We start from the raw sequence: 23,706 nt of genomic DNA, 5'->3' as shown, positions 1-23,706 counted from the left end.
TAGGCAACTGCAGGTTGGATTTGTGGGAAATAGTTTTGGGGGCAAAAAAACACCCCATTTGACCTAATAAGTACTATAAAATACTGTGACCCTATTTCCAACAGAATGCCAACAATAACTCTGAGGAACAAAAAGACATAAACCTGATACTGAAGATATAATTTTACCATTAACATATGCTGAGATGCTAAAATTAGCCTCAAGTACTTCAATGGGAACCCGTTTAGTAGTATTTATAATAGTATTTTCGTGCCTTGAGATTCTCACGTCCATGTTTGATCGTCATAAATAATAACATGTCCTACCTGAGTTGGAGAACGGGTTGTATCTTCCTCGTCCTCCTCCTCGGGCCCCAGTTCTTTGGAGTTCTTAACAGTCGGAGAAATGGAGGAGTGGTCTAAAGAACTGCTGGTGTTTTCTCCACCCTCCTCATCCTCTTGGCTGGGGGGTCTCTGTTGTGCGGACGGAAGACTGTGGAGCAGATGGTGAATGCGAATATAATGCGATCGCGGAGTCTCCGGCTCGCCGCAAGCCGACGCGATCACCGTCTCCAGCTCCGACACCGGCAGCGAGCAAGGCCGGTTTTTACGCCGCGAAGAGCCTTGGGATTTGTAATGTGTGAAGAGGGATTGACAGGCACACGGGGAGCTGCTTGATTCGCCTTCTGAAGATTCTTTTGGCGTTTCCTCTGTGATTTGGATTGTGGGATCCTGGTCCTGGGACTCTCCTTCTGTTGTGGGAGCTTCAGTGTTGCTACTCTCTGCTACATGTGTGCTGCTCTCAGGCTCAGGTTGTGCTTCCTGTCCACTCTCTTCTATCGTCTCAGTTTGAGGTTGACTCTGCTCAGGTTCTACTTCCTCCTCCTCCTCCTCCTCCTCGTTCCTCCCTCGCTCATCAACATTCCCGCCCTGCTGTTCAGGCTCCACGTCCGCCTGTGGATCAGCGGGATCCTCCATCACGGTGTTCTCCTCCTCCTCCTGCTCCAGGGCAGGTGTTTCCTCTATTCCAGGGGGTTGGAGGTCCTCAGGTGTGGAAGCTAATGGGGTTGAACAGTCGGGGTCAGGAGGTGAGTCCAGAGGGAGGTCTGGCATTTCTGGTCCGACGCTGAGAGTGTCATCCTCCGGTGGGCGAGCAGCTGGGTCGTCATCTGTCGCGTTTATTTCAGCAGGGGCCGCTTGTTCGATGACCAGGGAGATCTCTTCATCATCTGTGGGAGGATTACATGAAGTGTTAGGTGACAGCTGGACGGTCCGGCTCCTGGCAAGAAAGCACTTGATCAAGAAGATCATGTTCTTGAGTGGTCATCGAATCACTAGAAATATAGGAAATAAGACTTTTTCTATTTTATTATTAAAATATTTGTGTTGTAGTAAAAGACCAACTTATTGTGCGTTTATGTCTATGCATGTAAATACTAGTGACAGGTTAATGTGGCCTCATGAAACAGCTTTTGAGGTATCATGATACAGTGTCTTTATATCGAAAAGCCACTAGATGGCATCTTTGCATTCAAATATTTGACTCTGATCTACTAATCCAAAGAAACCTTGCATCAATTTCGAATAAGAGAGTGCCATCTAGTGGCCTTTTCTTTTAAAATGAAGATGCTGTATCATGATACCTCAAAAGTTGTTTCATGATGCCTCATCAATCCATAACTAATTCTAACTCATCATTTCTAACATGATTATCGTTGTCAATATTAGACAATATTTTTGCAGCTCAGTGTTTTTAAAAGCTCTAAAACAATTGACCTATGTTCCATATATTACCATATACCATTAACCATATATTATTTGACTCCTTTTTGGCCAATATACTGTATTACATTTTTAGCATTCGAGTTGTCATAAATAGCAATGAGCTCAATGAGACAGAAGGAAGCCGTAGTGTCTACAGAGAGCAAACCTTCAAATGATTTATGAATGGTAATTAAAGGGCAACTAATATGAAAACCCAACTCTCCTGACTTATTCACATGTTGTAAATCTTAAGTCATTCATTATGACGTTGCTCCTTTAGCGAAGATAATACGTTAAAAATGAGTTTTCGCATTTTTAAGAGGAAACATCTTTCCAAAAAATGAGCTTGCCCATTAAATTGAAATTGGATGGTAACATAGTAAAGGCTTTGTCTTGAGGTCACAAGATGTGAGAAGTTAGCCTGAATTAAACTTACATGATGCACATATAATATACATTTCTAAAGATATATACTAGTGATGGGTTTATACTGTATGTCTCTCATCTACTAATCTACTAATCCTGGTCTGGAAAAGCACTATACAAATAAAAATTACTTACTTACTTACTTAATTTATTGAAACCTGGTATCCATCCATCCAACCATTTTTTTTTTATTATTCCAAGGGCTACTTTTCTATGTTCTTTCAGATGCTATAAATTAAATGTTGAACAAACACATTGTTATTTTGAATTAAAAATTGTAACTCTTGACAATATTTTTGCAGCCCAGTGCCCTTGAGAGTTCTAAAGCGGATCTTGTTAGGTGCTAATTATTCAGCTTTAGTTTACATCAACTGACACATATTTAACTCAATGAATACTTTAACAAATGTAGCTACTTTTAATTCCTGTTAACTTGATAATTGTATTAGCGATCGTCCTATAAGGCTTATAAAGCAGTGTGACAGGTTTCACCCTTTGTTTAATTTTGTATAATTGTTTAAAAGTTTATAGTCATCTAGTGATCTCTGAAAATAAGAACACTGCTTCATCAGCCCTTCACTCATTCTGGTAGAGAGTTATACATTCAGGAAAAGCAATAGATATCTGCAACTGCTGTGTAAAGTAACAGCATTTTTAGCTCCAAATTGGATCATTAGGTTTAATAATGTTTGTGTACCTGGGTGAATAGACGAGGTGATCTCAAAGCGGAACTGTAGCTGACCGCACACATGATCGGTTGGTAGTCTGCGACCCAGCGTGTAACTCACAACCCGATCTCTGCATGAAGAAAAATAGATGACGTGAGTGAACAATAGTAAAAGGACAAAGAATTTAGGGAAAAAAAAAATGTTGCAATTTACCCGATGGCATGTTTCTCCAGCAGCCTCTGCACGGGAACAGACAGCCTTCCTAAGAAGCGTTTGATGATGGGACGACTTTTGGCGAATTTATCTTTCACCTCGATCTCCAGCACGTCAGTTGGTAGAGACACAAAGTTGAATCGCTTCAGGGGAGGAAGAATAAACGAGCGGAGTCAGGATGAAATCTTGGTTCTCCAGCAACAGTTCATTAAAGGGACTTTTTGAAATCGCTCTTGATGATCTCTTTAGAAGTTCTCAAAGTTCTGGGGATTTTGCTGGCGAATCATTAAATCTGTGAGACATTTTGTAAATCAGATTATTGTAAGTAGAGCTTTATTTCTGTTCTGAATTATTCACAAAAAAAGTTAGCATTCAGTTAGCAGTATGAACACACTAAAACACTAACACAAAACTACTTCTTCCCTTAATTCATTCGATATTAAACATACAAGCTAAAGCACATATTATGACGGTTAGAGCTGTGAAGGCAAGGAAAAAAAATGACACTGAGTTATTATGCAGTTCGTAAAAATAACTGTGCCAATCTTCCAATAGGGCAGGGGTGTCAAACTTGATCTTGCAACTGTGCAAAAATTGAGTTGCGAGTGGACTGAAAAAAAAAGGTTAGAGGCTAATTTAGCCTTGAAACAACACAGAGCGTGTACAGTGAAATGTTTAAACGATATCAACATGCATTTTATTTTCATGAAAGTAAATAAATTGGTGGTGTAAGCCCTTGAGGGGCCACACCATATCTTGGTGGGCCAGATTCTATCCCTGGCCCCTGACCATGTGTATTAGGGTAACCATCTACAAGGGCCTAATATATAATGCCTTATGAATACATTACTTACAAAAATGGAAGCATTTCAACATTATCAGTTCATATGCGGATGTCAAGAGGACCACAAAACTATAGAACACTTGACGATGTTTGACTTAACAATAGTTATATCCATCCAGCTATCTATGTTTAACTGATGGAATTAAGGACCAAACGCAGAAGAATTAATAATATAAACGTTTACATTGTCACTTCAGAACCTCATGGCTTCACCTTGAGTACAACTGCTCAAGTAGAGCTCATGAAAGTTCATGAGAGCTAGTCTTCGCTGCACATAGAAGATGAGAAAATGTGATGAAGTGAAACGCGGTAACTTTAAAACATGCTTTAGCATAAAACAAAAATGACACTCCCTCGCCGAAAATGTGACGAGAGGAAGACGCAGCACGACTGAGCCGGATGATAAAGCCAGTGGATGAAAAGGAGACTGAGTGAATAATTTACAAGATGAAGCAGGGGGGAGGCAGACAGGAGTGTGCGGGAGCGTCGCAACTCAATAATCCAGCCAGGATGTGCTTGGGAGGAGAAGGGGAGAGCAGCAGAAGTGATCATCAATAGAAATAGCAGGGGAAAGGAGCAGCAGGCGAGGAGGAGGCGGGAAACGTGAGGAGAGACGGGTCTGCAGCCATTACAATGATAGAATACCTCACATTTATCATCTTCTCTGGCTATGATGTAATGTGGTTAGCCGCTGTTTACTTGTCTTCTGTGAAGACCTTGTGGTGTACAAATGTTTGAGAGAATGTTGTAGAGTAACGGAAATTGTTTTTAGTTTGCAAATGAATAAATAACTTAAACTATGTTTTCTTTCCTGAGAACCTTCTTGATGCACACAGAGTCACATCAGGCTTAAATCAGAAAGTGATTTATGTTATTTGTCTATCAAGATAATTTAGTAATCCTTCTTTTAGTGATAAGGTATCATGATATAGTGTCTATATTTTAAAAGGCCACTAGATGTCGCTCTACGATTTAAAATGATGCCAGGTTTCAATGAAATAGTAGATCAGTACATATGATTATAAAGCAGAGAGTGCCATCTAGTGGTCAAAATAAAGACACTGTGTCATGACACTTCATTAGCTGTTTCATGAGGCCTCAACAACCCATCACTACTGTAGGATTGCAAATTTATATTACAGTATGCATTTCAAATAAAGTTTTGTAAAATTGGAAGACCAAGAACGGTTAGGAATTAAAATGCATGGATTTTAAGAAATGTTTTCATAAATCATGCTCGATTATATCTGTAAAATGATCCAAAACTAGATTACTGTGATGTTCAACACCACTCAGTGTAGAAAGTGTTCGGAGGAGCTCTCTCCGAGCTGAGTGGCTGCAACTAAAAGCAAAGTTATAATCAATCATGTGCATAGTTTCCTCTGGGGAAAGACTGAATATGTTCCGAAGCTAAACTCGATTTTAACACACACACTGTTACTTCAACGACAAGACAGAACAACGGTTCCCTGCTTGTTTTTTAAATATTAAAGTCATGTTCTGTTCGAGATGAATTAAACCTTTAAAACTTATTTTAATTTCTATACATCAGGTTTAATTCAAAGTTTATCTGCGGCATAAAGTGTGATATAAGGCATAAAGTAAATAAAGCGAGAACTAGTTATGCTTGTATTAAATAGTAAGACAAAATCATCTTCATATAAAAAGCTAAAATGTGGATTTGAAAGATTCTACTTTCTGTGTGGGGTTCCAATAGTTTTCCAATGCTTTTGTGGGGTGGACCACTGGTACTCCGATTTCCTCCCACCATTCAACATAAAAAGATTGTCAGTGTTTTTTTGTTTTTTTTTACTAGGCTGGCGATAGTAAGTAGGTAAGTAATTAGTATTTATAGAGCACTTTTCAAGAATAGGGTCACAAAGTGCTTAAATGCTTAAACAATCTAAAAATACCCTATAAAATAAATACTTAAAAGGTCAGGACAACACAGAGAAAAACACAAGAGTCTCAGGAAATCAAGGAAAAGCCTGCACGAATAAAAGTTTGATAGATCGATGAGGCGTCATGAAACGGCTGATGAAGTATCATGATACAGTGTCTTCATTTTATAAGGCCAATAGATGGCACGGTATGTTTTGAAAATAAAGTCATGTTTTATTAAATTAATAGACCAAAGCTAGAGCTTATAAAGCAGAGGTTGCCATCTACTGTCAATTCAAAATGAAGAAATTATATCGTGACACCAGATCAGCTTTTTCATTAGGCTGTGACCTTTACCCTTGTGGCCCTGATGACAACTTTTGTGATAAAAAAACCCTAAAAAATTGACACCTTATCCTAAGGATAAAAGTATCAAGTTTCTGCTCAGGGAAGTGAGATGTTTCACACACATAACCATTCAAGGGTTGATCCTAAAGCAAAGTCTCAAATGATCCTGCGGTGTTCCGGCTCCCGACCACAGGCTAAATATAACACAGATCTGTGTGTGTGCTCGTGTGTCTGTGTGCAATTACCTCCGTGCTCCACTGAGGGTTGACGGTGTTGCAGGCCACTCTGGAGCGTTTCTCCTGACCGTGATGCGGCAGCGAGGGGAAGATGCTGTGTTTACCCGGCTGGATCGAAAGCTTCAGGTACGGATCCGGGTTGAAGAACATTCCCTTCTTCAAGCTAACTGCCTGGATGTCTGTAGGGGGTGGCGTGAGAGAAAACGGGTTCTTAAAATTGTGTTGCAATCACATTTCTCATTTACCATCATTTACCATCATTTTATAACTTATATCTTCCTTTGTTTTAAGAAAAATCCTCATTTTGTCAGATTTCTTCAAATGAGCTTTACCTGAAAGAGAGAAGTTGATGAGTCTTCTGTTGCCCAGTCCATTGTTGACCTCTGGACTAATGACCGGCTTCAACACCTAAAGGAAGAAAGAATAAAATGTCAAAGAAATTGGAGAAAAAACTCACTATTTATTCACTATCCAATCACTGGCAGATTAAACTTTAATAATCCCTGTTGAAAATGTAGGTTTAGGCAGTGTAGAAGTGCAACCATTTCAAAATAACAAGTGGCTACTGTAGTAGAAGCCTTTGTAAAAGTCCAGACGAGCATTTTTAATAAGGATAAAAGTGAACAAAAAGATGGAAGATGGAAGTTATGCCTAAATTGAATCACACTTCTCTTCTTGTTTCCACAGCAGTTCCCTGTAAATCTACTCGTGCTGACAGTGCTGGCGGATCAATACAGCCTCTACATTATTCTGACATGGACGATGGAGCCAGGAAGAGGAGGAGAAGGAAACAGGAGGATGGGACGGAGAACAAACTCAGAGTTAATGCTGATATTCTATCGAGGCTTCCTTTTTTCCGAGGTTTGACTTATTTAAAATGGCATGAATATATATTAAAGTCACTGCATTTTAAATGTATAAGTGACCTGTCCAACCCCCTGCAGGACCGTCTGACGACACTGAACCTTTATTATTATTTTATTTATGAACATTATTGTAATTTATATTATGTATATGCAAATTTAACCTTTTTATGAATTTGCTGCTGTGATAACTCAAATGTCCCCAGTTTTGGGAGAGAAAATAGAACATGATTTTTAAACAGTCACATTCAGTAGCTTATTCATATTTAATGTTCAATTTAATTTTATGAATAATTGTGTTTAGTTGTTTGTTGAAGGATCGTTAACCAAAAGCTGATTCAAAACCTACAGACTCTGGAGCTACAGTCATCATTGTCAACATCGAAATTAAACAAGAGATTAACCAAAACTCCTGCCGTAACAATTAGAATGTGAATAAACATGTTCCAATTAATAAAAAAAAAAAACAGACTCAAAACCATCTCAACATCTATTGATCGACAATCTAAACACAAATTATTTCCGTGTCACATTGAGAAGAGGATGTGATCCATTGAATCCATAAATATATCAGATTACAATGAGTTTTTTTCTAAAGCTATAAATACATGTAACTAAGTACGGTTGAAAGGGTTTCCACTGACTTCCTAAAGTTGGATCATCAGAAATAAATCTTCTTATTAGATTCTCATAACTGATTTTTACTTTTAGAAAATGCATTAACGCTGTAATTTTAAACATACACATTAGTCTAAAATGTTGGATTATAAGAAAAGCAGAGACAGACTAAAGTAATAACATAAAACTGTAATTTAAAAAGAGTTTTTTTCATCTTTAACAGTTCCCAAAAAATTTTTTCAGCTCAAATAAACGTGTTCAGTGAATGTGAAATGTGCTGAATAAGCAAAAACTGGAGTGGAGTGTAAAACAAAACACAGGGATAAAGAAAGGGACAGATGTTGGGACAAATTAATTCTAATAGGATGCTAATCTGGCTGCAGGCTGAGAGGAATGTGACAGCATGAAGCTGATTCTAATCGCTCACACACACACGCAGTTATTCGCAGCACACTCGCAGGCAAAAACAACATAAATCAAACACGCAATCTGTAAACATCAGCCAAGTACTCCAGGAAATAAGAGAAGTTGAGTTTTGAGCGACATCTGAGCAGTCAGGGGTAAACAGAGGTTTCATTACCCAGGCTATCCAGCTGAGCCTTGTCCTCTTCACTCCTGTCCTCTCAGAATGACTGGGAGACAACCAACGCAACTGCAGACACATGCCGTCCATCACACACCGTCTGCCCGACCTGACCCGTGACACGTCCAATAAAAGAGAAAAATCTGCTTCCCATCCTCCTCGGCTGCTCGGCAGCCTTGATCGTGACAGTACCCCTCACCTCTAAATCCATGAATGGAGTCTCCTTCGCTGTCTTTCCTCCCTCCCTCCCTGCTCTCAACAGCAAGTAGGTATTTTTATTCCTCTGTCCTCAACAAGAAGTAACATATCAAGTTCTCACCCATCAGCATTTCCATAGTGGCGGCACAGCAGAATGGGAAGGCAAACACTGAAATCCTGTCTGCATTGTACACACTTTAACAAACATTGTTAAAATGCAGGTGAATTGTTATAAATGTTTCAATCGTATTCAATTGTTTGTAATAATGAATAAAATGCTGACTTTTTCTGGTTCAAAGCCGCACCCTCTCAGGCTTCAGTGGTCCTAAATCTATGCACGTGCACAGTGTTGTTCTGTATAATATCAATATATAGTATTCTGGAGAAATTCCAAGTATATTGACAAAATATCTCGGTGTTTAAACCCTCAAAAGAGGAAGCAACAAAGAGGAGGGCCATGTCAAGGACCTCGGAGAGATTCAATCTCCAGAACAAACAGCTGGTTATGAATCTTTAATTGGATAAGGTAAGGATATGAACATCAGACGATACTTAAATGACACTTATGATGCAGGAAACGTGTTGAGAATCCCTCTTGCATTTTAAAACCAGCCCTGCTGTTGACGTACATGGTAGTAGAATCTCCGCATCAAAGTTCATTAAAACCTTCTCTGTTGGTAGTTTAAGTTAAGCTATTATACATCAACTAGTTGACTGTTATTTTAGTAAAGATGTTTATTTGTGTCTGTTTATGGATGACAGCTGTAAACTATGATAAGATTGAATTTCATATTTAAAGCGTTTTCATATGATAAGTTCCTTGGATGTGTAAATCAAAACAGATACTTATTATTTGAATAATTAAATGATCATTTTTCACAGAAAATGTCACACATTTGTTACCAGCTTATATTAATATAAGTCCTCTCTAAATTTATTGTATCAATGGAGTATGAAAATAGTTAGAGCCAATTGCAATTGCACCAAAATTGGACATCATTAAACTTCACTATGTTGGGTGCTTCGTATTCCATAACAATAATTTTCGACGATTTAAAAAAATGGTTTTGAAGACTTTTAGTCCGACATTTCTGTTTCTGTAAGCCAGATATTCGTCATGATTCTCTCCTACATAGGGTTCATTTCAGTTCAGCGGCAAATCTCTTCAATCACTATCAACTTCTGTCTCCTCATCCTCAGCTCATATGAAGAGAAGAATCACTCGCTTATTTCACTCAAGCCAATGAGAAGGGACTGGAAACTTCCTCGTCGACGTCATGCAAAACCACGTTCATTTTACTGTCAGTACAAAGGAGTCGGCTAAAAAAAAAAACATCTTTAAAAATCCACCAACATGTATCACTTTAGATTTTCCCCCATTCATACTCCATTGGTTTTCAACTGTGTGCCACGTACTGAGCTGTGCAAATGTGGACAGGGCTTTATGAAGCTTCATAAACCAATCACTAGATGAGATTGACTTTTCAATGCTGCCTCACTTTATTTCTTTTGGATAACACTCACGAGCTACAGAGTCTGCAAATGGATGAATTGCATTTAGCAAATTAGCTGCAGGACCATCAGTGTAAAACAAGTTTAGCATTGTAAAGCTGCCAGTCGCTTCTTCCCACCTCACGGATAAGACCTTGCTCAAAGGTTAAACCTACCCCCTGGTGCTGTTTGTCACACACAGAGCAGTCATTAATTCCTGCTGAGACAAGGACACACCTCGCCAACTGCCCCCGAAACGGAGTTTGCTCCAGCAGGGCAAGTCATGAACAAAATGTCGTCTTTAGACAAACATCTTAAATGACTATCAGTGAATGACTGCTGGTCTTGAAAGTACGAATATGTTTGACAGTGATACTCACAGGGGCGGCGCTTCTTTTGATGGTCACACTTGGTGTTGTGGCTCTGAGTGCACCTGTTACACCGTGGTAGTACCTGAAGCAGACCTGGGTCTCAGCTGTGGAATATTAAAAAAAGAAATTAGTACTAATGGCCTTCATTGGCTAGTCAAATATTAAGATATTGTTTCTTAGTAAATACATTGCATGTGTCACAACTAGTGCAGATACTGACCTAAAACCAACAGAGAACAAAAACAATATTTTTGAGGTGATTTAAATCTATGTTTTATTTATAATTCAAATTGTTCACGCATATTATTACCTCATCCTTAAGCTCGGTTACACCTAACCACCGGGCACAGACCCTGTACCTCAGGCAAATGATGTAAGAAGATATTGATACACTTAAATATCATGATCCTATTTTTCACAATACTGTCTAAATATTCAACAGATGTATAGTTATTTTATGGTTCATATTTCAATAAAGTGGGTATATAATAAAACATTTAAAGTTTTAAATTTACTATTAGCATGGAAATATATCAATGTTTTTTTTCTTTCATTTTTGTGTTGCAATTAACCCTTTGCTAGATGGCAGCAGCCATCACGTCCTCCACAGCTAAAGGAACATTAAATTCCTGCGAGATACTGGTCAAGATACTTGGTCAAGAGTCACGCAATCTTTAAACTCTGCATCAGAGTCAAGTACTCGGACAATAGTACAAATATATACTTGTTCCTACTGTAATGCAATATGTTCTATTGTTACCCCTGTATCGTAATATGTATAGTATGGCCAGATTATTGCCAATACACATACCATATTTCATACCTTAGTTGTTTGGGGTATACTGTCATTCTTTCCGCTAAATGAGCACTGAAAAGATCCTGTTAAGACTGAGGACGAGAGGATACAGTTGACTCCAGCAGCTCTTAAAGCTGTTTTTTGGAGATATTTTGGTCTCAAAACAAATTAATAAAAGGTACAACTTCATCAAGTCTTTGTTCTATAGTATCACAATCTATTGTAACGTTGCCTATGTAAGTAAGTAAGTAATGAGTTTTTAGAGAGCGCTTTTCTAGACCAGGGTCACAAAGCGCTTAAACAATCAAAAAATACCCAATAAAATAAATACTTAAAATGTCAGGACAACACAGAGTCAAACACAAGAGTCTCAGAAAATCAAGGAGAAGCCTGCACGAATAAAAATGTCTTGAGTCTTGCCAGACTCGTGCCAATACAAAGCCATATAAGTTACTGTCTGAAAGATATTTTATCTTGAAAAAGTAGCATTAGCATGTGACTCTTCAGGGGAAGGGGGTTTGTTTTGGTAAAGTTTTCTGTAATTTAGAAATAATTAGTCAAACACAATATCTATACTGTATATGGGACAATCTTGTTGAAGAAGAAACTACCCATCCTGCTGACTCAGCGTTATCATGAGATATAATTTTCTTCACTTTAATTATAATTTTGCTGTTTTTTATCTGAAGGTCAGTCTGTGAAATAATGTCTACATTAATCCTGTCCATGGTGCAAAAAAAAAGCTTGAGGTCCCTTGCTTTAGCTGAACACTTACATTCATTGAAATGGGAACTGCAATCAACTTTCCAAACAATCTGTCCTTTGTGGGAGCCACTGATGCCTCGGTTCTTGTAGTCCAGGAAGTTTTCCGATAGAGGCTCGTCTGGGAAAAGAAAAAAAACAAGATTACTGCCTCCAATAGTTGCTGTATCCCGTTACAAACGTAGCAGCATCATCGGTTTAATGTTTTTCCATAAGAGTAAAAGTCTACTCAACCTCTTCTCTTTGCAACTTATTTTCTCTTCATAAACAAATGCAGCAGGTGCAGAATACACTCTGACAATATTGATGAATGATGTTTAATCTACAATCTCTGATGGATTTTCTCCGCGACCCAACTCAGGTATTCAGAATTAGAAACCTGTTTTGGGACCCAATTAAGCACTCAACAGTGATTATATTGTAGTAACACAATATTTGTGTTTGCAAACATAATAGAAAGCTAATTTACTGGTGTCCCAAACCAGATGGGCTCAATGAGGAGAGCTGCTGCTGCTTCAAGAGAGAACATTGTACACAACACCAGGTGGGGCACAGAAGAATGGAGCAGAATTCAAATCGGGTTTTAAGAAGCTTCCTTGTCAGTTCAGGAGGCGAAAGATGTCAACCAAAGTCACTCTCTGAATACAGTGGCCTTGTCTACATTACATTTCATATTTCAAAATGTGTTAAAATGTTTAAAAAAAACATATATTAAATATTAATATGGATTCAACATTTTTACCAAAAAACTAACTAAGTAATCTTGTCCCTAAAGTTCCAAATAGTAATATAATAATCCACTGTAGAATGACTAAGGACAAGAGGATACAGTCGATCCAGCAGCTCCTTAAGCTTATTATTATTATTATTTTTTAATATTTTGGTTTCAAAACAAATGAATAATAACTCACAACTTTGTTCGAGTCTTTGTTCTATAGTATCACAATCTATTGTAACGTTGCCTATGTAAGTAAGATAGTAATGAGTATTTATAGAGCCCTTTTCTAGACCAGGGTCACAAAGCGCTTAAACAATAAAAAAAAATCCCAATAAAATACATACTTAAGGATTCAACATTTTTACCAAAAAACGAACTAAGTAATCTTGTCCCTAAAGTTCCAAATAGTAATATAATAATCCACTGTAGAATTTGAATTACACTACATTTTTTTTCTTTTAAAAAGATATAATTATAAGATTATGTTATTGATACTATAGTTTACCCCCAGTTTTACATACCAACGTGCAACTTTCTCTGCATTTTACAAAGACACTTTCGCTTTGAAATCAAAGGAAGCACAAACCAAGGTCTACAGCCAGTGAGTTTCATTTCATTTAAACTATATGGTAAGTAGATCTAGTCTCGTAAAATTCCTTTTAACACCCCAAAATATAGTTGTAGTAATTTAGATGGAGAGCATTTTCTTTATACTTGCTAGTCAAGTTATTCTGAGAACCTTGCGTCCATTACCAGAGATGTAATCCACTACCCCAAAAATGCCCTAATAAAAAGGGTATTTTGATAAACACCCGGTCAGAGTTTTAGCATAAGTCATAAAAAGATTGATGACTCTGGAGCATCAGTCTGGCAAGAAGAGAGGAACACAAATTAAGATGATAAAAGGCAGCTCACAACCGAAGTGACGCACACATCAATTCAATCGATGACCGTGATCTAGTGGAACATTTTAGGGTTCTGATCTTATAAATGATGGACAGATGCTGTCTCTGATGGTCGTTTCATTTATCTGAGACAGAGCTCCAAGTGATCTTAATCCACTAGTTGTGTTAGTGATTCAAAAACTCTCCAAGTCGCCTTTGATTAATTTTTTTAAGATTTTAAAAGCTGCTCCATTCACTCTAGTTTTTTTCATAAGCAGAACTATTTTTTATAACGCAAAGTTAATCAAATTAACATATTTTAACATATCAAGTTTCTATTTTTAATCATGTTAAAAACATGAGTTTATGCAAATGTGTGACACTAGTGTGACCCTAACCCTGACTCTTCATCAGTTCTCTTAATCAGTTCAATTGGATTAACTTTAAAAAGGTAATGAACATGTTCCAAATATGTAAATCCTAAACAGTTTATGTTTTTTATCATCTCTTAAATATGTAAAATCTTGCATGCAAGTTATTTCTGTAATCATAACAAATAAGAAAGAGAAAATGGTGCAAAAACTGCAAATGTTTCTATTCTTTCATTTCTGTTCTCACCAACTTGATACATTCCAATCCAGTCTCCAGCGTCCACTTCCTCCTTGATGTCCCATGTGATGAGCAGGTCTTCAGACTGGCCGATGGTGTAGTGAGAGGCGCTGATGGTGAGGGTGGAGCGGGTGTCTGAAGAGACCAGATCCGTGTCGCTGGTCGACCGGGTCAGACCCAGCATGAAGGCCTCCTGGTTCAGCCCATTCACAGCGTAGGTTTCCGGGCCACAGCTGTGACGGTCTTTGGAGCGCTGGCGATTCTGGCCAGTGCGGGTCGGCGAAGCCATGGCTGCCAGCCCCAGCAGCCGATTTTGGTACAGATTCTGAAAACAAATGAGGAATTAGCAAGTTCTGGAACTAAGGGTAGAGCAGATCTCAGTTGATACATTTGTTACATAAGTTACATATGGTTAAATAATTAATGTATTAAATCTGATCCAAACTTAGGTGTCAAACTAAAGGTTGAAGGTGCAAAATCCAGCAAGATAACCACATTTTCTGTCTTTAAAAGATGTAGCTACACAAAGTTGGCCAAAATGTATAATTTTCAAGTGCTCCAAAAACCCCTTTTTACATGTTGATTGATGCATTTAAAAGGATATTTTAGGAAGTATGTGTAAGCAGTTGAATTTTGGAAAATAAATTAATGTTTCGTGTTATGTGTTGGCATCATTGTTAAATGAGTAGAATGTATGTATTGAAACACAATACTGTGTGATATGGACGCAGTACCTGTAACGTAACCTTTATGTTACTGAACTATGTTTTTTAATCGAATCTATGGCCATGGCCATCTTCAGCCTTTAGGTCAAATACATGCATAACCCTGTTAAAGGTCAAGGTGACAAGCTGGTTCTTTAAAAGGCTTGGATCTTAAACACTGATTTTATTAAACTTCATTTTATTTTCTCTGTTTATCTGTTGTCCGGAATTCTCATAAAAGAGAATTAGTTATCGACCTGGACATGATACGCAGGCGCACCTGGGCACCCTCAGTCTTGACCTTTTTTTTAAACATTAATGCATTTGTGTGCAGGATCTGACTGGCAACTTCAGGAAGGAAATGATCTAGATTCGGCAACACACCCTAATAAAAGATGCGGTTTTCCAGCTTCCTCTGAAGACATCTCTACACTGTATGTCCTCCAGTGAAACACTGCTTCTCCTTTTAGCATCTCTCATGTGGAAAACCTTAAATAATTCAGATGAATCTTCCCAATTGCAACCGAGAGAGATTTAAAAATCGCATTTCAACATTCCGCACTGGGATTCCGAATCTGAGCTGCACTCGAATGTACTAATCGATTAGGAGCCATTTCTAATGTATTTCTTTAAATCAACTACAATTGGGATTATCTTATCAACAACCATTATGATCATCTACAGTCTGTCTGGGTTATCCCAGTTCCACTGTGTCAGAGTAAGCTGTGCAGTCCATTACAAGTATGTAAAATGCATGAGGAAGAAGGAAAAACACTCGTTAAAAACAATGTTGAGAGTGAGTAACATCTCCTGACACTGATGTATATGAAAATGTTCTGAAAGCAACCAAAGAATTAGTATTTTATTTTGCCTTTTCAGTCCAGGAACTTCCAGGGCAGCAAGCTAGAGACAGTAAGCATCTTGTATAATCTACACAATGACTCTGTTTCGGTAGAACACAACATCTTGACCTATTTATTTCGAATCTCCATCTACATGGAGTCTCAAATACTCTCCTCTCGAACTTGCAAACTGCGAAAACAATTACATTTATTGTTGCCACCCCCATTTTGTCACAGTATTACAGTCACAGAGCTGCCGCCTCAAGTGTGTTCACTCCTGGGAAGCGAAAATGTTTTACACAGTGAAGGAGGCCAAGCACCTCGGGGTTCTCCTTTTCAAATGAAAAAACAATGGGGTGTGAAATTGCTGCGAGAAAAAAGGAGCAATAGGAGCAGCAGTGAGCTCTGTTTAACGTGCTATCGTGGCTCACCAAGGTAATGCTTTCTATTCACTGGTCATTTTCAGCTGTATGGTAACAAAACAAGGGTCAGGAGGATACAAGAGAGCCTGCCCTCTTTCTATAACAACAAGAGTAGTTCAATATCCCTGATGATTTTATTTGTTCAACCTTGTCAGGGCAGGGTTAGGGCCTGGTGTACTAAAAATTGATCTGTACTTGCTGGGGGAAAAAAAGCCAAGCTTGTATAAGGTTTAGCTTTTGAGTCGTGATTCTTGCAGGAAAAAAAACCCTTAAAATCTCACTGCCATGAAAAAATATATTTTAAGATCTGCTTTGTTATTACCAAATGGTATATACTATTAAAGGGTTTTCAAATCAAATCGTGACGTTTGACCAAATGAGCTGTGTCCAATTTACAAGCACCATGAGTTGACTGGTGCTGCATCATCTCCGCTACTGTCACGCTGTGACCTCAAAAATGAGAACGCTCCAGTTAGAAAGAAGCTCCGGGGCTCAAGTCAACCGGCCGTAATGGATCGGCTTAAGTGTCTAGTACTGGTAATCAAGAATTGTCATCTATATGTAAAATGATGCTTGCAGGAAAAAAAATGTTGTTGTAAAAGTACAATTTTTTTTCAGAATATACCGAGGAATATCCTTTAATTTACTCAAATATCAACAGTGCGCTTGTAATCCAATGTGCCTTATGTATGTTAAAGTACCTGTTCATTTATAAAATATGGCATATTGTCTATAAGTATACATGTAATTGGCTATCTTGCAAATCATCTGTAGTTTTCCTCATTTAACATTTTCAGGTTGATTTATTTCTTTGTTTTGTCAACTAGTATCTAACTTTCTGAGTCTGAAATAGTTATGCTAAATTGTAATTGTATCCTTAACCTGAGCCTTTTAAACTCTTAATTCTTCTAACATTTATTGTTTTTCTCTGTGTCTGAAAAACTGTTTCTTAATTATACATTCCAAATCTCATAACTGCGTGGGGGTTCAGGGCAAAGATTGTATTTTAACGACTCAACATGGTGTGTTGTTTTTTATCTTTTGCTTCCTCCCTATGCCAAAGACACGACCTGCAATGATTAATATTACTTATAAATGTATTCATTCATTCACGGTTGAATGGCCAGTAACTAAAAATCATAGTACATGCATGCTAGCTTTAAAATAAAATAATAAAATAATGTCTAAATCTACCAGGAATATCATCATCTTCCCTCCTGACAAGATCCTACCTCTCTCTGTTCAGATAGAACAGATATTATGGGTCATAAAATACCAGGATACTGGCGACGGCAACAATGAGTTTATTATCTATTATAGATATTACCTAGCCCTGGCTACAGTCTCCTCTTCTCTCTTAATGTCTGTCCACTATTATGGATAATTGATCCTAAATGCCAAACCATACACAACTATACTAAACTGGTTAATAGGTCACAAAGCAACGATTGTACGAGTGGGTTTTGTAAGTCAGAAAAGACTTAACATGACACACAAGTGATAGAAATGTACGTTTAAAACTTTTTTCCAATATATTTTCAATGAAAAGACTACAAACATATTGCACACACTGAGGGTAGCGTTGGACATGGAAAAGGCTTTGGTACACATGAGGGTGAGGGGACACTGACCTTGATACTACAGAGCTGCATCAGCATAATGATCAGTCAACCCAAAGCAGACCAACACCTGAGGGAATGTGGAGGAAAGGGGAAGGTCTGATTACAACGCAGTCAAAGCAGCAGGGAACACCCAAATAACATTCGCTTTTCATACTTTTCCATCTTTGACGGATAAAAGTATGAATTTCGGCAGAGGGGGAATGAACTAGACAACAGGATGAAAAAACATTCACATGAGTAGATGGTCACATTATAGTATACACTGCTTTGGAAAATAAAATAAGGACTTTTAATCATTTATGGGAAGAAGGGAAACTCTGTTGGTCCAGAATAACATACAGATGGGTCTCTACTGTCAATTGTTTCCCACCCACTGACCCACCTGCTGTATCATGTCTGATAGGGTCAGTGGAGCAGCCCCCTTTGACCATCCTTCTGTTGGCTGCTGGATGAGAGTGCATGCCTTTGTACCTGCTGACTGTGCACAAGCTGTGCTGTCCGTTGGCGAACAGCATGAGCCGTCAAAACCCCCTAATAGTTCCATTTATTGTGAAACCTGTTCCTATTTTGTGTCCAACTTATATTGTTGTCTCTTTGAAATATGCTCAATAATATCAAATTAGACCGTCCAATGTAATCCACTAACCGAAAAAATTAGTGTTGATGACACAAGGAATAAAATGTGTGACAACTGGGGTGCCTTGAAAATTCCTTTTGCTCTTTCGAGGTCGTATACAAATCACAAAAATAAGACCAGAATTTTAGAAAATCTAAATGTATATTCACAGTTTTCCATGTAATTTAAGTATATATAACTGTGCTTCAGAAAGGATTCGGATAGACATGTAAGCTCTTTGTTCTTCTTTCTCACATGTACAAGTTAAATATGTGCTTTTAAACTAATCTTGTGTCCATTTCCTAACCCGTCAATCATTAACTCAAGTCAATACAGAACGAGTATTGATTTATATCATATTCACTAGTGGCACATCTCAACATTTCCGCATCTCTGCAAAAAAATCTGTAAAAGATAGGATGAGCGTTGATGTCCTCACAGCTGGAATAAAACAACATAACATGTGTACTGTGTACTATAAGGCAAACAATGTACAACCTGGAGATGAAGTTATGGGTTAACACATTTTTTTTTGTTAAAGTCTTCCCACTGTGGTTCTAGAAAAGTCTTGGTCTTGATTTAGAATGTCTTGGTCTACGTCTTAGTCTTACCCTCGTAATCCTTCAATGTTTTCCACTCCAAGTCATTATATATATATATATATATATATATAAATACTGGTTTATTGTCACCATTGTTTGAATTATGGTGACACATTTCTCATGACATCGTTGTCTTAAACCTCTATAGAGATCTATTATTACAGAAATATTATGGATACAGTTTTTCTGGAGCAAAGTGAGTCAAATGTATTCACATAACAACTTAAAGAATTATGGAAAAACATGTGCATTTAAACGTTTTGATTAAGGGACAAATTAGCCTAAACCGGATATATTTCACTGTCCTGAGCTTGGATCTTTTTTTATGTCTTCGTAGCAACAGAGAAATGAGTCAGTGTCTCTTGTTAAAGACTCAGGGAATAGCAAGAGAACAAATACTCCGTGTGACACACATTTGCACGCCCGGCGCAGATGCATACATTGAAAGAGCAAACTTGCCGCTTCAGTCACGTTCAAGTCCCCACAGTCTTCATTAGTCATGTAGTAGCACATTAGTACAGTGTCACAGATAACCGCTCAAACACATGCAGCCGCTCTCTGGGGAGACACCCCCAGTTGGGCTTCCTACTTCAGAAACTCTGGTCCTGAAACTCACGTAATTATCCAGTTAATTGCATTTGAGATGACATGATTATTCATTCGGAGCACATGCCGAGAAGGAAGTGTAAAGGAGACTGGGAAACGCTTCTTGTTCATTTGAAGAGATGCAATTATGGAGATCAGCTCACTTTTGTTCGCATGACTTTCACTTTCCGTTTTGACTTGTACTTCATGACACTAATTGTCTGTGAGTTCATCGGGGTGACCTCCTTACCTAAGCTGAAGTGATGGGATAACAGATTCCCACTTCAGCTCATCCCTCTATTGCAAGTTTCACACACTTGAAGCTCAAACCCAAAAGTAACTTTAGACTTATATCAACCTGGAAGCTTATATCATGCCTGATGTTCGCACAAGTGAATTCAGCCCTAAAAGCTCTTTGGCCTGCTTTGCCAAACATCAGTGCACATGCACCCTTGCTTAAATGTTGTTAACCAACTCCTTATACCTTTCATGGAGGACCGAAAAGATATTTTTAGATTTCAATTTAAAGGTGGCTTCTCCTTCAGAGAGTGATTCTCCTAATGATATTATGACTACTGACCACTGCAGACACAGAACACCCAGAGACATTAAAGTAGCAAAATTTTAAACATTTCTGTAACAATTAAGTATTGTTTATAAAAAACATGTGTACTCTAGATTTTCTAAAATGACAGTTCAGTCACACTCATTTATAACGGGAACTAAAACATCCCAGAATAGAATTGCCTCTGCCAAGGAGTTAATGAAATTGCCAGCGTTTATCCATCTGTCTATTAAAAAAATGAATCAAAACTGAATGAATGCATTTTCAGAAGAAAAAAAATGTTTAGCCTAATAAATAAAGGATTACATGTTAGTAGTATTCTTGCTTAACGTCTGGATCCACCAATACTTTTAAGGATTCATCACTCTGTGTTGAAGAGAATGGCAGTTCAACTCCGGATTTAGATCACACTTATTGTACATGTTGTGCTATCAAGTTTGGGATTGCTACTTCCCTTAATTCCCATTGCTTGAAAATGTATAACAAATGCTAAAAGATGGTATCAAATAAAGACTTTAGACATTGTAGGGAAATTGAATTCAAAATAATAACAATATGAATGAGTTGCTTTGTGGAGATGATTTTTAAAAGTCATTGAATCATACATTTAATTTGAGTATTGGAGTTAAAGATCTTGCTGAAAAAACGTCTAATTTTGAGAACTACCCAAGGAACCTCACTAAGAACCCCAAACGTTTGGTTGCAATCGTCTTTTGTTTAGCGTCTACTGAAATAAGGTCACTTTTTTTTTATAATATACTTAAACCTGGAAGGATCTTGTAGATAAGTTCATAGACAAATTGTGTTTTTTAGGTGGTTAAGGATCCAAATCTTGTTACACCTGTATGTAAGCAAAACAGCCAAAAGCCGAACAAAACAATTCAAACACTAGAACCCCGTAACGGTCTACATGTTAATGGTATTACTCCATTAACTGGGGCAGTGGTGCACCCAAAGGCATGGGCTATAAATCAAAATTAAATGACATTAGGGGCATGTAAGGGAGTTGCCGATTGATGGCAACATCAGGAATATCATATTAACAAGTCAATGTGTAACAAGATTTGTAATGACTTGCCGCCAAACTAGACTGAAAACGCAGCAACCAAACATATGCAAAGTGAATTGTTTTTTATACCTTACAATTTTGTCCTTTATGTTCCTTATCTATTCATTTGAGATACACATGCCCCTTTTGACCCTGCGGATGAAAATGGATTACATGTAAAGGTTAGTAAAAGACTTAACCCATTAACCAGTTGGCCATCACCAGACGACTGTCCTAGTTTCGCTGCCGGGCCCCCAGGGAAAATTAGCTCTCGACCCCTGCCGTCAATTGTATACAAGAATGGCACCGTGAAAGGAAAGGTGAGAAACATTTTACGAGAGCTGGACGGGATGAGTTAGAAACTGATCCATTCAGCTTCATTTAGAGTTGAATTAATGTACTATTTTAGATCGCAGATGTTTGGTTGAATGCATCTATTGATCATAATATTATGTTATTAATCAATGAATCAAGTAGATTTGAAAACATCATTTGAGAGAAACAAGTCTATACATTTGCTTATTAGGTAGCTCGTAAACAATGAAAGTTGTTGTTGTGTTGTGATATACATGTGATTGAAGAACATCAACATTTAACAAGTGTGACACTTCATTTCACAGACATGGCCTCTGTCATCCAATGAGAAGGAAGCACAATATCAATACCAGCTAGCTTAGTTATTGGTTGGAGGGGAAAACAAAAGAAGAATTACCATGGTTATTTAAGAGGATTTGGAGGATGGGGGATCCCCACAATAAGGGGTAGGGGGGCGGGGGGGGGGGGGGGGGGGGCGGGGGCGCTCCCCTGAACAACAGTCATTATACCTGAGAGCGTCTGCACCAAACTCCATCATACAATACAACGTTTTTAAAAATGGCTCTATTTCTGACCTAAAACGTTATATAAAAGACACACATACCAGTTCGTGTCACGTCGTTATATCATTCGGGGAGGACAGCTGGTGTATTGGCGTCAGATTTAGAGTAAACAGGCGGATAAACACAGCAGAAGAGACACATTGACTCGTTGCCTTCTGTCATCGCATATTAAACAATCTTTGTTTAAACCCTAATATGATGTTGTTATCGTCAGGAATGTTCATTTAAAAAGGCTCGGTTCTCCCCCTTTTGACACATGTCTTGTTAGCTCGCTGGGCCGCTGTTGATGTACCGTTACACAGCAACAATGGAGGAGACCTACCTGAGATAATATGACCTGTCGGTGGATCATTCTTCGTCTGTAAGCTCAGCTACTCGATGGCGCTAACGTTTGTTACTTCACAACGAGCTCCATTTCGACGATAAAGCCGGGAGAAACACAAATAAACAACGATGGTGGACAGTGTCACATCCTTTCCTCCTTCCCTCGACCAGCATCAAGACGACACAATGCAGCATGTGTTTCCGGTAAAATGGAATTACAACGATTCCAAAACTCGATCTATGTGAGTGCCAAATACGTATTCGTCAATTTATCTTAACACATTACACTTAATTAAGTGCATAATCTATTACAATAACATAAAAAAACATTTCCACCTTTGCATAATGCATGAATTATTTTAATTTGAAAGTCAACTTCCGTTTTTGGTGAGTGGACCAATTTCACTTGACGCATTTGGGTACCACAAGCAAACAGCCAATCAGAAGAAGACTAGCGCCGTGATGCTGACATCACTCTCTCCTCTGGCATCGCTTCCTGTCTTTCAAGCGACATTTTAAATGTCATTCATAGTACTTCCAGGAGAACATGGTTTGAAATAAAGTGCTAATTGTCATGGCTAACATGTCGTTTTAATTATATTCAATAACATTTTCTGTGCCTTTTTTATTTCGACATTTAAAACAGCGTGACCAGTGCTTAGTCTTTGTATATATGCAGCAAACACCTATAACATTTTCTATTTTGGTATCTTAAATAAAAATATACATTATATCATATACAAAATAAACTATTGTAAATCATCATTTTAGTGAGTCCTTAGTAATAAGACTAAGAAATAAATACAATTCAATATAACTCATTACTAATACGGTGATTATTAAGGTTCAATCACTGTCCGGTTTCCTTATTTGAACTCTGGTGGCATCTGCTGGAGAGGATCTGTATTGCATTAAAAAAAAACTTACTGCAAAGTGCAGCCCAGAACAGCTCCTAGGAACTTTTCAACAACACGTTTGTCCTGACACGGTTCAGACATTACTCGAGTCACTGGATTCACTTTTTCCAAGGACTGTGTTTATATTCCATCGGTGTTATTGTGTAGGAGGAAGACTCGGGGGAGAGAAATAGCTTCCATGAATGTAAATGTTCCATCTTCCCGGTCGGCTGCACTTTATAGTCCCAAGATATCTTCCTGTCATTCCGCCCTCTCGCATGATCTTCGATTCCCTTTCATTTCTCTTACTTCCACTCAATCACTGTCTTCCTTCATCCTTCTCGCCTCCAT

General features: G+C 38.0%; 1 protein-coding gene across 2 annotated transcripts in view; it reads right to left on the bottom strand.

Moving 5' to 3' along the window:
* LOC148081749 (E3 ubiquitin-protein ligase HECW1-like) overlaps window positions 1-22,629 on the bottom strand; it is a 40,817-nt gene extending 18,188 nt beyond the window's left edge. For both annotated transcript variants that reach the window (XM_087788766.1, XM_087788767.1), the window contains exons 1-9: window positions 22,458-22,629; window positions 14,261-14,576; window positions 12,054-12,161; window positions 10,492-10,586; window positions 6,691-6,766; window positions 6,368-6,537; window positions 3,050-3,192; window positions 2,866-2,966; window positions 306-1,207 (exon numbers count right to left, since the gene is read on the bottom strand). In XM_087788766.1, coding sequence (XP_087644892.1) covers window positions 306-1,207; window positions 2,866-2,966; window positions 3,050-3,192; window positions 6,368-6,537; window positions 6,691-6,766; window positions 10,492-10,586; window positions 12,054-12,161; window positions 14,261-14,576; window positions 22,458-22,487 — 1,941 coding nt within the window. In that variant the 5' untranslated portion in view covers window positions 22,488-22,629. The remainder of the gene's footprint in view (window positions 1-305; window positions 1,208-2,865; window positions 2,967-3,049; window positions 3,193-6,367; window positions 6,538-6,690; window positions 6,767-10,491; window positions 10,587-12,053; window positions 12,162-14,260; window positions 14,577-22,457) is intronic.
* Between the last annotated feature and the right edge of the window lie 1,077 nt (window positions 22,630-23,706).

Source organism: Callionymus lyra, chromosome 4 (genome assembly GCF_982586985.1).
Source record: "Callionymus lyra chromosome 4, fCalLyr1.hap1.1, whole genome shotgun sequence".
In the NCBI taxonomy this organism is placed as follows: Eukaryota; Metazoa; Chordata; class Actinopteri; order Syngnathiformes; family Callionymidae; genus Callionymus; species Callionymus lyra.
Note: the sequence above shows the minus strand (reverse complement) of the source record. Positions and strands in the feature narration are given on the sequence as shown.